This window comes from Leguminivora glycinivorella, chromosome 3 (genome assembly GCF_023078275.1).
Source record: "Leguminivora glycinivorella isolate SPB_JAAS2020 chromosome 3, LegGlyc_1.1, whole genome shotgun sequence".
NCBI classification, from domain to species: Eukaryota; Metazoa; Arthropoda; class Insecta; order Lepidoptera; family Tortricidae; genus Leguminivora; species Leguminivora glycinivorella.
The window spans coordinates 27,080,327-27,097,940 of record NC_062973.1 but is presented as its reverse complement, the minus strand read 5'-3'; the positions used below and the strand labels follow the sequence as shown (position 1 = coordinate 27,097,940).

The 17,614-nt window shown below is 39.1% G+C and overlaps 1 protein-coding gene across 1 annotated transcript in view; it reads left to right on the top strand.

Moving 5' to 3' along the window:
• LOC125242679 (lachesin-like) overlaps positions 1–17,614 on the top strand; it is a 124,602-nt gene that overhangs the window by 90,190 nt on the left and 16,798 nt on the right. Inside the window, exons 5-6 of the mRNA XM_048151534.1 lie at positions 7,659–7,787; positions 15,877–16,011. Of these exons, the coding sequence (XP_048007491.1) occupies positions 7,659–7,787; positions 15,877–16,011 (264 nt within the window). The remainder of the gene's footprint in view (positions 1–7,658; positions 7,788–15,876; positions 16,012–17,614) is intronic.

Sequence of the window (17,614 nt, the reverse complement as noted above, 5' to 3'; positions counted from 1 at the left end):
CTCGCTTAAATAAAACTACCTTTAATAACATTACCACTGCAAATGGCCACAGTTCCCTCGAAACATTCTGGTAAAATTGAGTGTTGCGAACATAATTTTATGTTTAAAAAGTTTCTGAAAATTACACTGCTCTTTCTGAATCTAATCAAAATGTTTGCTGGGTTAAAATGTATGTATATTTTTTGCCATTTAAATGTGAAATAGAAAAATACAGTATCTTAAATGCTTATTGACATAATTATAAGCCATAGTTATTGGGAGCTCTAAGCTGATATCGCGACTCGACCCTGGTACTTTACCACCACTAATCTTCAACAGAGTTTTAATTCCTTTCTCTGGTCACGTGAAAAACCTAGGCACTATAATGGACAGCACATTTTTCTGGGTACCCCAGCTTAGCGAAATTAGCAGGAAGGTGTTTGCATCAATGGCTTCCCTGAGAAGACTTCGTAACTTTCTTCCTATCCCCACAAAAATTGCGCTTGTTCAGACGTTGCTCCTACCAATCTTGGATTACGCTCATGTTTCCTATCTTGATCTATCCGAAGAACAACTCAATAAGCTGGATCGTATTCAGAACGTCTGTATACGTTTCATTTTTGGTTTGCGCAAATTCGACCATGTGTCTAGCTTTCGATCGCAGCTGAAGTGGCTCCCCATTCGTCGCAGACGTAACCTTCATATACTTTCTCTCCTTTATAATGTACTGTTTAACCCTTCAACTCCTCGCTATCTCAAAGACCGCTTTAGTTTTGGTGCAATCTATCAGATCTTCCCGAAATCATCTTCTTAAAGTCCCGCCATCTTCTTCTAAATTCTTCAACGATTCCTTTACTTTCCAGGCAGTTCGGTTGTGGAACTCATTACCTATTGACATAGGGCATGCTAAGTCTCTTCACAGTTTTAAAAGTCAAGTAAAAGTACATTATTTATCTATTCCATAATACAATATTTATTGATCCTGTTTCATTTTCCTTTATCGCTATTGGCCGCATTGTTTTTTTATCTACATACTATGTACATTCGTAGCTGTGTTGTTATAGTATTTATATATGTATGGTATATTTAGGTTTATTTTATTTCCTATTTATGTATGTTTATTAGTATTAAGATTATTTGACGTTTTCTGTCACTCACTGCATCCCCTACTCAAATCACTTGTTTTTTGTGTCTTGTCTCCACTACCCCAAGGTTGTCTGGAAGAGATCGCTCGTTAGCGATAAGACCGCCTGTTGTCTACCATAGTTAATTAAAGTTATGTGCTTATTTTTGTAATGTCATCTTGTTATATTGGTGAGCAATGAAGAATATTTGTATTGTATTGTATTATTATTTATATTTGCGCCTATTGGGTACGTGCACGACAGTAACGCCACCTATCATGTGAACTTCAGGTGGCAAATGTCAAAAACTGACAAGTAAATATCATATATGTTAACGATTTTTCGTTTATTCTAAATAAATCGAATAAAAAGAGCTACAATTTCAAGTGTGATTTAGGTAGATATATTATAAAGACATGTATATAATAATAAAAATCTGTTTTCGAAGCATTACTCACGGTGTAAATATCCAACCCTCGACCACTGAAAAAGGCAATAAATTTGTGCTGGCAGGGCGGAAATGTTTAAGAAAATAGAAGTAATGGTAAAAGTTCTGCGAGCGAGTGATATGGTATTCGCCAAACCTCCATCCCGTTAATGCTATATAAAACGAGTCTAAACGTAAGTACCTATTCATGACCTCGGCCGCAGAAAATTCCGACACGGGCCTATAATGATAATACTAATTCTACTACTACAATTAATTGTAGTATTACAGTTGATAATACTAATTCCACCACAATCAATTAGAGATGTATGAGATCTCTAAATGTCGAGATGTTTTCATATTGACAAAAACATCCAGAGAACCCTCATTTAAGTTCCCCGAACTGTAAAAACCAGCTTTAACCTGTGAAATTTTAATATTCAATTATCCATTTACATTCTTTGAGGTGTGGATATTAAAAAAGTTTCCAGAAACGAACTCGCAGTTTCAGTAATTTAAATAATAATGGTAGAATTTTTTTAAGGATTCCTATTTAAGTCTGTTATTAGAATTTAGTACGTGATAAATAACGCAGAAAAAAGAAATGACGCCTTTTCTCTCAGGTAAAATAAATGTTTATTCGTAACAATATTTATCTTATACCTTAAAAACTAGCAATTCTTGTATATTTATTTATTTACCGGCGATCTCGGAAACCGCTCTAACGAATTCGCTGAAATTTGTTATGTGGAGGTTTTCGGGGGTGTAAAATCGATCCAGCTTAGCCTCGCAAAACGTGAATTTTCGAGTTTTCATGCGTTTTTCTTCCGCATTATTAAACGAAAAATATGGTTGCTAATGTCGTCATCCGCGGGTATCGGCAGCGCGTAGCTCCGTCGTAAGAAGGTCGGTCTAAAAATCACAGGCACATCGCAGGACAGGGTTCGAATCCCGGCTAGAAATACTAGTATTTTTTTTTGTATTTATAAGAGTTTTTTTTTTTTATCTTAAGACTGCGGGAGAAAAACGGCGACTCCAGGTCTGGGGATTATTTAGTCCAGCAAATTTCTACGCAGCAGAGTATTAAGCACATTTACAACTGCAGTACCTATCGACCCCGTTTAATGTGGATATACATATAGTTAAGTTATTTTTAAGTATTTTTTTATCAGAAACCTGTAGCATTTATTAATTTATTATCTTAGATTTAGTAATTTTATAAAGTTTGTTTTATGCATTTTGTTAAATAAATAGTAAAATATCCAAAAAAAAACGGCCCGGTTATGATTACGTAAAAGGAGTATTACCGCACACTTTCCGTAATAAAGACCTTGGCGAAACTCAATCTGCTTATACAGTGAATGTTACTCAATATGGCGGTTCGTGTCGCATAATCTGCCAATAACTCTCTTTAGAGCCCATTTACACGTCACACGACTTTGAGTACGTATTGTTTGATGCCAGTAATATTATGTGATGATGACAAAAGTGTCTTACATTTAAAACGGGACTTAATCGTGGATTAATGTTTAGACGACCGGTCTGGCCTAGCGCGTAGTGACCCTGCCTGCTACGCCGCGGTCCCGGGTTCGAATCGCGGTAAGGGCATTTATTTGTGTGATGAACACAGATATTTGTTCCTGAGTCATGGATGTTTTCTATGTATATAAGTATTTGTATATTATGTATATCGTTGTCTGAGTACCTGCAACACAAGCCATCTTGAGCTTACCGCGATTCTACAATCTATCTCCTACAGCGTTTTCGTCGCTGGATTGCTCATCGACATAACTATTCATATATGAGCGCTTCGTCGACATAACTTTTCGACTGCGAATGATAGACCTACACATTGGTTCGCCGACACGTCTGTTTGACGACTGACTTTTTCATCGGAGTAACTACTCTCCGAAAAAACTTTTGACCGGCGCACGATTCTCCGACAGAACCTTTCAACGGCAGTCGTTTGGCCGACAATAGTACAGTCAGCTGCAGAGACAAGGAGACGCCCTGCCATACAAATTTGTATGCAGCTGACTGTACATTACGATACAAGTGTTTTAAATCGACACGAGTTACAAATTTCCTTTTCGCACGAATATCGTATGACTTTTTAAGTACATATAGCCCTCTGCAGTTTCCATCTGACCAAAAAATTAACCATTTTGCGTACTAGCGCGGCCAAAACGCACCATCTGTACTGAAATAGTACATTTCGATGCAAGTGCGGAAAAGAGGAAGTTCAAAGTGAGGGGCGATAAATGAAAACACGACCGAAGGGAGATAGGAGGGAGATAATATAGCACCATCTGCACCGATAGCATGGTCGCGCGATAAACGATAACATCAGCAGGCCGTCCCTATCGCACTTACAAATAGTGCGAAAGGAAAATAGTACATTCGATACAAGTGCGTAAAAAAGGAAGTTCGAAACGAGTGGCGATAAATGAAAACACGACCGAAGGGAGATAGGAGGGAGATAATATAGCACCATCTGCACCGATAGCATGGTCGCGCGATAATAGTTAATTGATAAAAGTAGGTGAATCTAGTAATAAAGATGATTTACCACCTGTGGAACTACTGGAAGCAGTGATAAACGCATTTTTGCGTTGTAGTTTCCTCGCTATAGTGAGGGGAAAAGTTTTGTGTTACACTCGGGTGCAAATGTATTTTACTTCTCGTGTGTTAAAAAACTCGCAAGTTCAGGATTCTATTTTCGAACCACTCGCTTCGCTCGTGGTTCAACTATAGAATCCTTTCACTTGCTCGTTTTTCAATTCCACACTCGGCGTTAAAATACAACTTTGCCCCCTTGTATAACACAAAACTTTTCCCCTCACTACAGCGAGGAAACTACAACGCAAAAATGCGTTTATCATTGCTTCCAGTAGTTCCACAGGTGGTAAATCATCTTTATTACTAGATTCACCTACTTTTATCAATTTTAAAGCAGTTAATTTGATTATATTCAAGGTCAAATTACTTTACCCACTAGTGGATAAAATGTGTTTTTACCCGCTGGTATTAAAGGACAAAACAAGTGTTTCCGAGCTAGTGAGGGGAAAACGATAAAACAGCAGGCCGTCCCTATCGCACTTACAAGTAGTGCGAAAGAAAAATTGTATTTTATGCAACAGGCGTTTAAAGGAGGTCAAAAAAGACGAGTGGCGTGGGTTATTAAGACGCCACGAGTATTTTTTGACTCAGTTAAACACCGTTGCATACAATACTTTTTCTACGACCATGCACTTGGTTTTTATTAATAGTTTTCTTGAACAACTTTCGTGAAATTCACACTGTTTCCTGTATTTTGACGCGTCGGCCTCCCCTCTGTTCCTGCACTCACCCTGTCGCTCGCACTCCCCCGCGCCGCCGCCATCCTCCGGCGCCCCGCGCACCCACACTCGTATATCCATTAAAGGCTACCTAACAATGCTTTAAGAGCTATATCGTATGCGTGGGTGCGCGGGGCGCCGGGCGGGGGCGGGCATCTTTTATGTAGGGTTTTAACGATCTATGCACGACACTGTAAATGACGAATAACAACACGGGAGTAGAAAATAGTACATTACGATACAAGTGCGTAAAAAAGGAAGTTCGATACGAGCGGCGATAAATTAAAACACGACCGTAGGTACCGTAGGTCGTGTTTTAATTTATCGCCACTCGTTTCGTACTTCCTTTTTTTTACGCACTTGTATCGTAATGTACTATTTCCGTACAGATGGTGCTTTTATTACGCCCTAGTGCGAGAAGTCGGTCCATTTCTTCTCAGGTCGAGACTTAATGTACTATTAATTTATTGCCACTCGTTTCGAACTTCCTTTTTTCGAACTTGTATCATAATGTGCTTAATAACAATGCATGTGCTCGAAAAGTGTGTATTCTATGAAGCAAAATCGTGCGGAAAATTTTTTTTCAGTACAGATGGTGTTTTTTACGCACTAGTGCGAGAAGCGGTTCATTATATGTCAAGTCGAAACTTCGGAGGGCCATCTGTACTGAAAAACGTCGTACGATACACGTGCGAAAAGAAAATTCGGAACTCGTGTTGATTTAAAACACTCCCTTCGGTCGTGTTTTAATCTATCGCCACTCGTTTCGAACTTCCTTTTTTACGCACTTGTATCGTAATGTACTATTTCAGTACAGATGGTGTTTTCACGCACTAGTGCGAGAAGTGGTTCATTATATGCCAGGTCGAAACTTCGAGGGCTCATCTGTACTGAAAAACGTCGTACGATACACGTGCGAAAAGGAAATTCGTAACTCGTGTCGATTTAAAACACTCCCTTCGGTCGTGTTTTCATTTATCGCCACTCGTTTCGAACTTCCTTTTTTACGCACTTGTATCGAATGTACTATTTTCCTTTCGCACTATTTGTAAGTGCGATAGGGACGGCCTGCTGATGTTATCGTTTATCGCGCGACCATGCTATCGGTGCAGATGGTGCTATATTATCTCCCTCCTATCTCCCTTCGGTCGTGTTTTCATTTATCGCCCCTCACTTTGAACTTCCTCTTTTCCGCACTTGCATCGAAATGTACTATTTCAGTACAGATGGTGCGTTTTGGCCGCGCTAGTACGCAAAATGGTTAATTTTTTGGTCAGATGGAAACTGCAGAGGGCTATATGTACTTAAAAAGTCATACGATATTCGTGCGAAAAGGAAATTTGTAACTCGTGTCGATTTAAAACACTTGTATCGTAATGTACAGTCAGCTGCATACAAATTTGTATGGCAGGGCGTCTCCTTGTCTCTGCAGCTGACTGTACTATTGTCGGCCAAACGACTGCCGTTGAAAGGTTCTGTCGGAGAATCGTGCGCCGGTCAAAAGTTTTTTCGGAGAGTAGTTACTCCGATGAAAAAGTCAGTCGTCAAACAGACGTGTCGGCGAACCAATGTGTAGGTCTATCATTCGCAGTCGAAAAGTTATGTCGACGAAGCGCTCATATATGAATAGTTATGTCGATGAGCAATCCAGCGACGAAAACGCTGTAGGAGATAGATTGTAGAATCCCGTGGGGAGCTCAGTCAATCTGTGTAAGAATGTCCTATAATATTTATTTATTATTTATTTATTTATTTAAGTAACACTAACCTCCGACGTTTCAAGGACGGCATTGTCACTGAGCAGACTAGCTAAAGTTGACATCAACATTTTCTAGCTGTACGAGTTTCTCGAACTACCCGCACTTAGTCCTGACTACCCATATGAAAAGATGAAATTCATTTGCAATTTTAAATATGTGTAACAAAAATCGTTAAAGTTTAAAAAAATGTCCTAATTATTCATAGTAAAGCATATGGAGAATTTAAGATTTACCCTAGGAATTATTATTTACCCTAGGAAAGTCATAAATCATCAACGAGTTCTTAATTACTACAATTTAAAATAAAGATTTATGACTTTCAGGCAATATAGTAAAATAACAACGTCCTCGCAGATTTACAAAAAGACAAATTTTTGTGACTAAATACAGACCGCTAGTTATCAAAATTGTTGATTAGATCTTCTTGAAAAAAAAATAAGAATAAGTTTTTTTGCAAAAATTTCATTTTATGCACAAGCTTTTATTGCCGACTGTACTTTTCTTTCAACAGTCATCTACTGCTCCCCGAGACGTTTCTAAAAACCAAAAACCCCCTACTCGATGGGGATACGACGTTTCATAACAGAGTTTCTATGACTACCTTTCCCCTCCATCATCAGACCAGCTCCATGATACCATAATATTGCATTGTCACGTGATTTACATATGTGTGCAAAATTTCAGCTCAATCGGAAACCGTGAAGTGAGTCAAAAACTTCTACGTTTTGACGCACACTAACATACTAACAAGGCAAGTTGAATAAAAGTTTGTAAAAATGTTTTTCATGGCTTCAAGTGAAGCAGCTAAAATAACTGCGGACAGTTAGCAGTTTTCAGCAGTTAGGCTATGAACGCACTAAGCGGCTAACCGCGTGCGGTTGCGGCCGGCCGAATAGTGCGTACAGTGTTTGCGGCTCCGGTTTATTACATGCATACCTGCAGTGCGGCCGGCCGCTTGCGACTAGCGAAATAGTGCGTACCTAGCCATAAACATCAAGTTTCCAGAGCTTTAAATAAAGTTTCGTTGCAGTGTCTAAATGGAACGGCGAGTGGTTGAACTTGACCGGCGCTGAGCGCGCGGCGTCCGGCGCTTACCTCTGCATCGCCAGCAATGGCGTCCCACCGTCTGTGAGCAAGAGGATCATTATCAAGATGATGTGTAAGTATTAACTACCTGGTAAACATTTAAAGACCGACAATGGTACCGTTGTTAAGCAAGAGGATCCATTAGACTTATATTGACCGGGATATAGACCGTGATTACCTTTTTGATTTTTGTCGAGCTCCCGATATTTCGACGCAGTTGCATGCCTCATGATCACGGAAAACTGACGAAGGCGGGTGGATGTCAAAGTTGCGTAGACAGCGCGCGATCTACTCTCCTTCGCGCGCGTCGGCTGCATTCACTTTCAGCGTTACCACTGGTCGCATTCCCACTCGATGGTCTGTCCAATCCAAACACACTACACTCACAGTGGCACTACGTTTGTTCAATTCTGACTTCATCGGTTTCTTACACAAACAAATCACTGGGTTCCATACATTTGATAGTTTGAAGCCATCCTCACGATTGAAATTTTTATATTTGTGAATCTCAATGGCTTCTCTTACCAATCTCGGTATGTAGGTATGTAGTAGTATATCCCGGTCAATATAAGTCTAATGAAAATAACTATGAATTGTTCAAAACTCAAGAGGATCCAGTTTCTGAAACACTATAATCATGACAGGCCCAATAAAAAAACATCCTTTCTTTAGTCATATTTATTTCACCCATACATGAAAAAAATGAAAATGAAAATGAAATGAAAATGAAATATTTATTTTTCACATGTTATTCAAGCTAAGTGCGAGTGCAAAAATTTTGCTATCAAAGTATTTGCGATCGCGTATTTGTTTATATATCACCGTACTTTATTATGTCATTAAAATGTCAGATAACTTAATAATTCGCCCTTAACCAGGGGCGGCTCACTCCGCGATTCTATCGCCGCGCTACAAGTACATGCTGGCGGCCGCGAGTTCGCGGCCTACTCAGGGGTGGCACGCGTTCTTACGGAATGCACGTTCGCACTTTCTATTGTTACTTTACGTCGCAAGGTTTTTTTAAGCTATGTCCGCGTGTGGAATGGCTAATAATACTTAGTTAAATAGACATATTGAATAAAATAAATTCCATAAGACATTCTTACACAGATCTACTATTGAAAATTTCAATAAGGCTTGTGATGTTGGAACTTGCACAAAAATATATAAATACAATATATCGTCACTACTTTTAAAAAACTTGTATCTTCGTCTGTCAATGAAAAGAAAATTGTAGTAAGTATGTATGGAATGCATATAGACTTACTGTGTTTTAACTTTGAGGAGAAGCATGAGATACGAGATTTTTTTAAAGTAGTGACGATATTTACCTAGAAAGTACCCAAGACTTGAATATAATAGTATAACATGTATGTGAGTATTAATTCGTATGGATCCATTGGTAACCTATCACCGGACGCCGCGCACGTGCGGCTTGTTTCTTTGTAAGAATTTTGTAGGTATTTAGAAAGGCGGCATTTCGGGAACATCAAAGCAGTGGGCCTTCTGTACTTGTACTATTATATATTCTGTGCCTTAACGAAATTGAGCTCAAGTTCAATAATTCAATAATTTGGGACGCGGAAGTAAAGTTACGCAAAATTTATAACTCCCGAGTTTGTAATTTACGACTTAAGACTAAGATTCCATAACACTTGATGTTCCCTTTAGACTATGTACCATTAACTTTTAAGAGGAAGTTAAAGCTAAAGTGTTGGGTTGGGTTTTTAAATAAGTATTTAAGTAATTCAAACTGAGGAACGAATAACTCCATAGCAGTCAGCCTCTTCGCGTTCAAGGGATCAAGCATGCATCTTGTTCCCTTGAACGTGTACGTATTTAACTGCATCGAAATAGGTACCTAACTACCGATACCGATAAGAAGTCTAACGAAAGTAATGATACTAATGATAGTAGTAGCCGTGCATCGAAATAGAGGTAGATACCCACCAACAGATAAGCTAATATCAAAAATAGCATTAAATTCAAAAGTAGTAACTCATCATCCTCCGTGCGTTATCCCAGCATTTGCCACGGCTCATGGGAGCCTGGGGTCCGCTTTGACAACTAACCCCAAAATTTGGCGAAGGCACTAGTTTTACGAAAGCGACTGCCATCTGAACTTCCAACCCGAAGGGTAACTAGGCCTTATTGGGATTGGTATTAACTACGAGTATACTTTCAAAATCATTGAACACATTCAGTGCTTCAAGAAGTTCCACTGCACCAAATGTCACTGTTCTGAACGTAAACGCAAGCTGTTCTTATAAAAATTCCAAAGTCATTATAAGCGTGCCGTTCAGATTTGAGGAGTTCCGTTCTGACCATCATCAGTAGTTCCACTGCACCAAATGTCACTGTTCCGCACGTAAATGCATGCTGTTCTTATATACCCATTTCTTGATATTATCGGTTACGATACGATCCAAATTCGTAGCACGTTCTGACGCTGAATGTGTTGAAGAAAAACGATAGATACTATTAGTAGAGCGGCGAGAGGGTCTCGGAAAAAGTTGATGTGACTGGAGAGTATACTGCTGACAAGTGGTATCGTTGTGATCGGTAGACTTTACTGAGTACGAAATAATGACTTGTCACATTCTCAGACTGTGGGGGGGTTAACTATGACGTCACAAAGATCGCGGTCCCGGGTTTCAATTTTTTGCCAATTTGTCTAGAACCCCTTATCCAATTTTGAAAAATGAGGTGTCGATTGAAAGCGTATAACATGCTGATTAAGATTTCTTATAAGTGAAAAGTATAGTTTTGTTAGTTATTTTTTAATTAACAATAATGCAAAAAATACTTTTTTTTTTTACTCTCTTTTTTTATTTTTGTGACTCAAAAAGGCAATGAAAACGGCCACTTAGCTAAAAAATATGTTATATAAATCATTTAGCTACATTATTAAGCTATCTGTTGCTTTTGAAATTTCTACGATCGGATAATAAATAAGCAAACTACAAGCACATACCTGTAGGCGGGGAGTACCGCTTGACACGCGTTCCCATACATTCGGCGTCTACCAAATTACACCTCGCGCAAAATTCGTTTCAAGCAGATATACCTCTAATCTTATTCATTGTAACCTATCAATATTGGTATCATTTGAAAGTACAATTAAAGTACTTTAAGAAACAATGTCAATCATTTTCTTAAAATCAATAATCGCCAGTCTGCGGTGGTTACAAAGGAAAAAAGTGGGTATGGAATTTGGCTGGTTTCCTAAGGTTTGATACCCTAGACGAGTTTAAAATGGGAGGTAAAGGTGACATATGGGTTGTTCTCTGGCCTAAAAGCTACACAGAGGGTCAGGGGAGAAAAAACTAGGGTTTAAGTTTAGTTTTAAGTTATTTTTTCTTTTATTTGTTGATTTTATTGTGTTTAATTTTTTTTGTAATTTTATCAAGGATACACGTTGGTTTCTTTTGCTGAAAATTCACTTTTTTATGAGAAATGTGATGAATTTCATGGCATTTTTCGATAGAGACTAAAATTAACTTTCAAATAAGGCCACATATACATACTTTTACTTATATAATATTAAGGGTAATACCAAGTAATACCGTTTGAACTCAAACGACTTAGAGGTGCGGTTTTTTGACCCAGTAGGTATTAAAAAGTAATCTTAAAATCAAAACGATTAGACTTCGGTCGTTATACACATTAAATCACTAAAATGAAGTTACCTTTAATGTTTTAGTAATTATAATCATTACTTTTAGCCACTTTTCTCAGAACATAATTATTCGACAGAAGTCAAGATCAAGATAACATTAAGAGCATATTTGTATGTCTTTCCCATCACGGAACAATGGTGTTCCGGACCTTTGGGAGGCGTGCGCGGGGCCGAAGCCAACGCGTAGAGGCCCTTTTGACACTTTAATGAAATGTAAGGGGTACACCGAGCGGATGCTGTCCTTGCCCGTATCATGGGACACACGCAGAGGCAGCACCCGCCAGGGTGTAAGGACTATTTGAGAGTTAATGGAATCTAAAATGAACTGGGCTATTTTGATGAGAGTGATGGACTAAATACTGGGCTATGGATAAAAAACCGGACGCCTGCCTAATAAAATGGTATCCAATTTTATTTCCGGCAGACGGTGACTCGTCCCCATAAGATGGGCCCCCACAAAAAGCGACATTCAAGATGGCTCAAGGGCAACACCGGTGTGGGAACTCAAGGGTGTTGAGAGGTGTACACCGCTTTCTGCCCAGTGGCTGTCAAGCCACTGTACCAACTCGCGTCTTATGCAAATTTTCACTTCCACCCCTGGGGCATGTAACCCTAACGACTCCACTCTGGACGACCAGCCAAGGCAAGCCAGAGGTAGAGAGTACTGTCCCACCCACCCGCCTTACGGGTAACAGAACTCCCCAGGAGCACTCGGGTACGTGGGGTCGCTGTTCCCCAACAGCTCGCCACAAGCTGCCCTGCGTTGACTGATTGCACTGGTTAAACCAATGGGCGATGGGGTCGTCACATCCCTACGCCAAGAGCATATTTATTATTAATAATGCGTTATAAACATGAAATAGTTGTTGGGGTACACTTGTTAAGTACATGCAGCTCCTGCAAATACACTCAGTGTCAAAAAAATCACACATCTCAATCGTTTGCGTTGAAGCAGTATTGACCCACATATTAGAGAGCAGGGCGCGCAGGGCACCTCGTAACACTATGTGTGGCACTGAGGAACCAGTGAAGTCAGGTTTATGGATTGCTACACTGCTGTCCCGCTTGCACTACTCCGCCGGGGCTATTTCCCTTAATATTATATAAGTAAAAGTATGACTATGTGGCCTTATTTGAAAGTTAATTTTAGTCTCTATCGGAAAATGCCATGAAATTCATCGATTTTCTCATAAAAAAGGGCATTTTCACAAAAAGAAACCAGCGTGTATTCTTGATAAAATTACAAAAAAATTAAACACAATAAAATCAACAAATAAAAGAAAAAATAACTTAAACCCTAGTTTTTCTTCCCCTGGCCCTCTGTGTAGCTTTCAGGCCAGAGAACGACCCATATTTGTCACCTTTACCTCCCCTTTTAAACTCGTCTAGGGTATCAAACCTAGGGAACCAGTCAAATTGAATCCCCGCTTTTTTCTTTGTAACCACCGTAGACTGGCGATTATTGATTTTAAGAAAATGGTTGATATTGTTTCTGAAAGGACTTTAATTGTACTTTCAAATGATACAAATATTGATAGGTTACGATGAATAAGATTAGAGGTATATCTGCTTGAAACGAATTTTGCGCGAGGTGTAATTTGGTAGACGCCGAATGTATGGGAACGCGTGTCAAGCGGTACTCCCCGCCTACAGGTATGTGCTTGTAGTTTGCTTATTTATTATCCGATCGTAGAAATTTCAAAAGCAACAGATAGCTTAATAATGTAGCTAAATGATTTATATAACATATTTTTTAGCTAAGTGGCCGTTTTCATTGCCTTTTTGAGTCACAAAAATAAAAAAAGAGAGTAAAAAAAAAAGTATTTTTTGCATTATTGTTAATTAAAAAATAACTAACAAAACTATACTTTTCACTTATAACAAATCTTAATCAGCATATTATACGCTTTCAATCGACACCTCATTTTTCAAAATTGGATAAGGGGTTCTAGACAAATTGGCAAAAAATTGAAACCCGGGACCGCGATCTTTGTGACGTCATAGTTAACCCCCCCACAGTCTGAGAATGTGACAAGTCATTATTTCGTACTCAGTAAAGTCTACCGATCACAACGATACCACTTGTCAGCAGTATACTCTCCAGTCACATCAACTTTAAAACTAGACGACTTTTTTCAATTCCGCCGCCTTACTATATCGCCAAATCTTCCGTTGCATGTTTCGCTCTGTACATGAACGAAACGTGTTCCATTTTAATTTCTTAAGGGCCCATTTACATAGGCGGCGAATAAACAAAACTCGCGTGAAATTTTGTAGCTCCATTGCGGACTACTGAGGTTACATACAATTTAGCACTCCAATCAAATATCGCAATTTAATAAATCGGTAATACGAGTATGTGTAAATAATTAGGCCCTTTATATCTGACAATTTATAACTTTTTTCTAAGCCACAAGGTCCACTGTAATTTAGTTAATTTTGTTGCTATTAGTACTTAGGTACCTGTTGCCACCTTGTTGCTTTACTGATGAAATTTTCTGGTCATCCTCTCCACAGTGGCATAAAAAGGCTGAGCCGTCTTAATGAACTTTCAAAATGCGACTAGTTACACCGTAGCGAGCAATATTATATCGCGGAACGGTCCCTATTTTATAATACCGTCCAAACAATCCACTGGTGGGCTATTTCACCAATGAGATTGACATTTGACACTTGACAATTATGTGACTATTTCTGGGTTGATGAGTAAGCGTTAATATTTACTTGTTGAACAGGCAATGAACTACGAAGTGTCACTATCGGGCGACAATTATTGTCACTATTGTGAAATAGGCCACAGCTATCGACCCTAGGCTTCCATTTTGCCAAACTTATTCCTTGTGCAAACTTTTAAGTGTATACCTTTTTACTTTACGCTGAAACTTTTTTATTACTATCGCCCATAAACGAGATTAAAAAGCTGATACGTTTCAGGAGCCAAGGCTCTATACGGTGTAGCTCGATCCTAAATCACTGGTTCCACCAAAACGAGTAAATTATCACAGAGAGCGAGCGTTTATAGCTTTTTTAACCCCCGACGCAAAAACGAAGGGGTGTTATAAGTTTGACGTGTCTGTCCGTCTGTCTGTTTGTCTGTCCGTCTGTCTGTCTGTCTGTCTGTTTGTCTGTCTGTCTGTCTGTGTGTGTGTCTGTCTGTGGCATCGTAGATCTCGAATGAATGAACCGAATTAGATTTAGTTTTTTTTTGTCTGAAAGCTGAGTTAGTCGGGAGTGTTCTTAGCCATGTTTCATGAAAATCGGTCTACTAATGTCGCAGTCGGGGGTTTTTCCAAAATTTTAATTTATCATGCAGAAACGTCTGCGAGCGTCTACTATATGCCCTAAGGCCTTTAAGAATTTAGGGAAGTCATGGATAAACTCGCACACATCCGGGAGGCCTCCGTGGCTCAGTTGGTGAGAGTGATGGCTCCGGAAAAGCCATAGGTCACAGGTTCGAGTCCAGCCGGAGCCATCTCTCTGCGACGAACTATAGGTAACTCGCTGGCGCTATCATCGCGTCTCTTTTATTTACACGGGAGCGACAATCTTTTGTTCGTTTTTATTAACCCCCGACGCAAAAACGACGGGGTGTTATAAGTTTGACGTGTCTGTCTATCTGTCGGTTTGTCTGTCTGTCTGTCTTTTGGCTGTCTGTGTGTGTGTCTGTTTGTGGCATCGTAGCTCTCGAACGGATGAACCGATTTGGATTTAATTTTTTTTTGTTTGAAAGCTGAGTTAGCCGGGAGTATTCTTAGCCATGTTTCATGAAAAAATGGCTTAGCGCACACTACAATAGCTTACTCGCGTTTGGTAGGACCAGTGCTTAAGGCCTCGGATTTAGGGCTCGGATGATTTTAATGAGAGGGTTTAATGTAATGACTGAAAAGGAATCGGGAAAGAAAATGGAACAAGGCTTATAATGGAACCCTGTTTTATGACATGATAAACATTTTCTTTGTTTTGACTTCGGAAATGAGAAAATATTTTGTAATTTAAGGAAGTTATTTTAAATCAACTTTTAAGGTTTTAGTTTTTATGCAATGGTGGTCATTGCCTCAATGAACCTAACTGAATCTTTACATTTGTAGAATTTTTCAAGGAGGTTTTACATCCCCCCCCCCCGCCCCTCCCGTGTAAATGACGTGTTAAGAATTTCATCACCCTCATTCGTCTCAAGGGTGCTGAATTAATTTTTATTAAGCAGAAACGTCTGCTAACGATTCTAAACATTTTTATATTAAAGGAAAAAAAAAATTTTTTTTTTTTATAAATTTTTTCCTTTAATATAAAAATGTCAAGGGTGCTGTTTAATTCAACTGTAGGATATGGGTTCAATTGAGGTATGATCATTGCAATATCACAATTTCGTTTTCTTTCAACCCCTAATTGCTAAGACATGACAGTGTAATTATGAATTACTATAATTTGTAGTAAAAATAATAGCTTTTTTTACCCCGAAACTCATAATCTAGTTCTGTTACAGTTGCCCCCTCAATCTGGGCAGGACGAGTCGCCATTCGCGCGCCGGTCGGCAGCGCTGTCACCCTCACATGCACAGCCGAGGCGTTTCCAGTGCCACTAGTCTACTGGACGCTGAACGACCAGAAGCTGACTAACAGTAAGTATATATATATACAGTCAAATGTCTAGATTGTCTAGTAACACAGGACAAGATTATTAGTAGGAAGGGTTGACACGCGATGCTCTACAAGTAGCAGTGCAACCTTTCACATGCACGGCAGAGGCGTTCCATGTACCACTAGTATATTGGACGCTGAATGGCCAGAAACTGACTAACAGGAAGTGCTGTCCAGTTATAAATTATAATGTAGCTACAGTCTACGTAGGATAAAGTACCTAACATCTGAGCACCGACCGGCAGCCATGTAATCCTCAGATGTATCGCAGAGGCGTTCCCAGTGCCACTAGTATATTGGACGCTCAACAGCCAGAAACTGAAAGTTACATAGCTACAGTAAGGTGGAGTAACCTCTGAGCACCGACCGGCAGCCCTGTAACCCTCAGATGTAGGTCAAAGGCGTTTCATGTGCCACTATTATCCTGAGTTGCTGTATCGTCCAACAGGGCTGTAACTCTGCGGAGTAGGTTAAGTGGGTAGGACCAAGATTCCCCCCTCTCGCTAGGGGAGAAAGAAGATTCGAGTCCCACACATCGTGAGTAGTACTGCATTCCCACTCCGTTAAAAAAAGGCTGTTTCTACCTCTACATTACTCTTTCGTTCTTCCATAACCAAACATTTTTTTTTGCTTCTATCTTGTCTTAACGCACGTGTCTGTGATGTCTTTGATATCATACACAACAAATCAAAAACGATAAAAGAAAGTACCGCCAAATCAAAATTGGAAAATATACCTACACAAAAAAACAATAAGAAACATCTCAGTACCTCAAACAATAGAGAATTACATGAGGACAATACAAATACTTGCCTTTGATCGAATATTCATTGGAGATAAAAGACCAACCCGTTCCATTATTGGACCTCTCAAATCTTTTGACGTTACCTTACTTTTCCCTTTGATATGGCCCTGGGGTGTTTGCAGATCTTCACTTTCAATTCGGCTTACACGTATGTAGTACTCAAAGCGATATGCCACGTGTAAGCGCCTAATGTTTCACTTTGAAGATGTGACTGACTTTTGATTTGCTACAAGATGCAAGATTCTATAAAGATGTTATTCCATTAGGTGACATTGTGAAAACCAAATAAGTTACCGCACGTCCGCACTATAAATAAATTAGTTGATATTTATTGTTAAAATTATTTAAATTGGATTAAATGTTTTTTATTTAATAACACTACTGGTGAACCTGCTGCCGCTGACCGCTTGTTGTTTACCTCTATAATGAAATTTATTGTAATTTCTTGTAATTTGTTGTTAGAAATTTACAAATCATGTTCACAATGGTTTGGAAAGTGTTGCAAAGATTTACTAGAAAGAAATCTCTAGGTAGTTTGCATCTATGACTATATGTAACTCTTTAACTCAAAAACATTTAGGGGCATTTTCAGAATTTGGGACCCCCCAATTAGCGTAAGTCGTTAACAAAAATTAACTCACTGGCAGTTTTATGACGATAGTTAAACATGAAATTTCAATTGAAATATTGTTTGTGAAAGCGATAATCTACATTCAAAATGTGAAAAAAAGTAATTTTTAGACATATTTTATGCTTAATTGTCGTCACAAAACTGACGG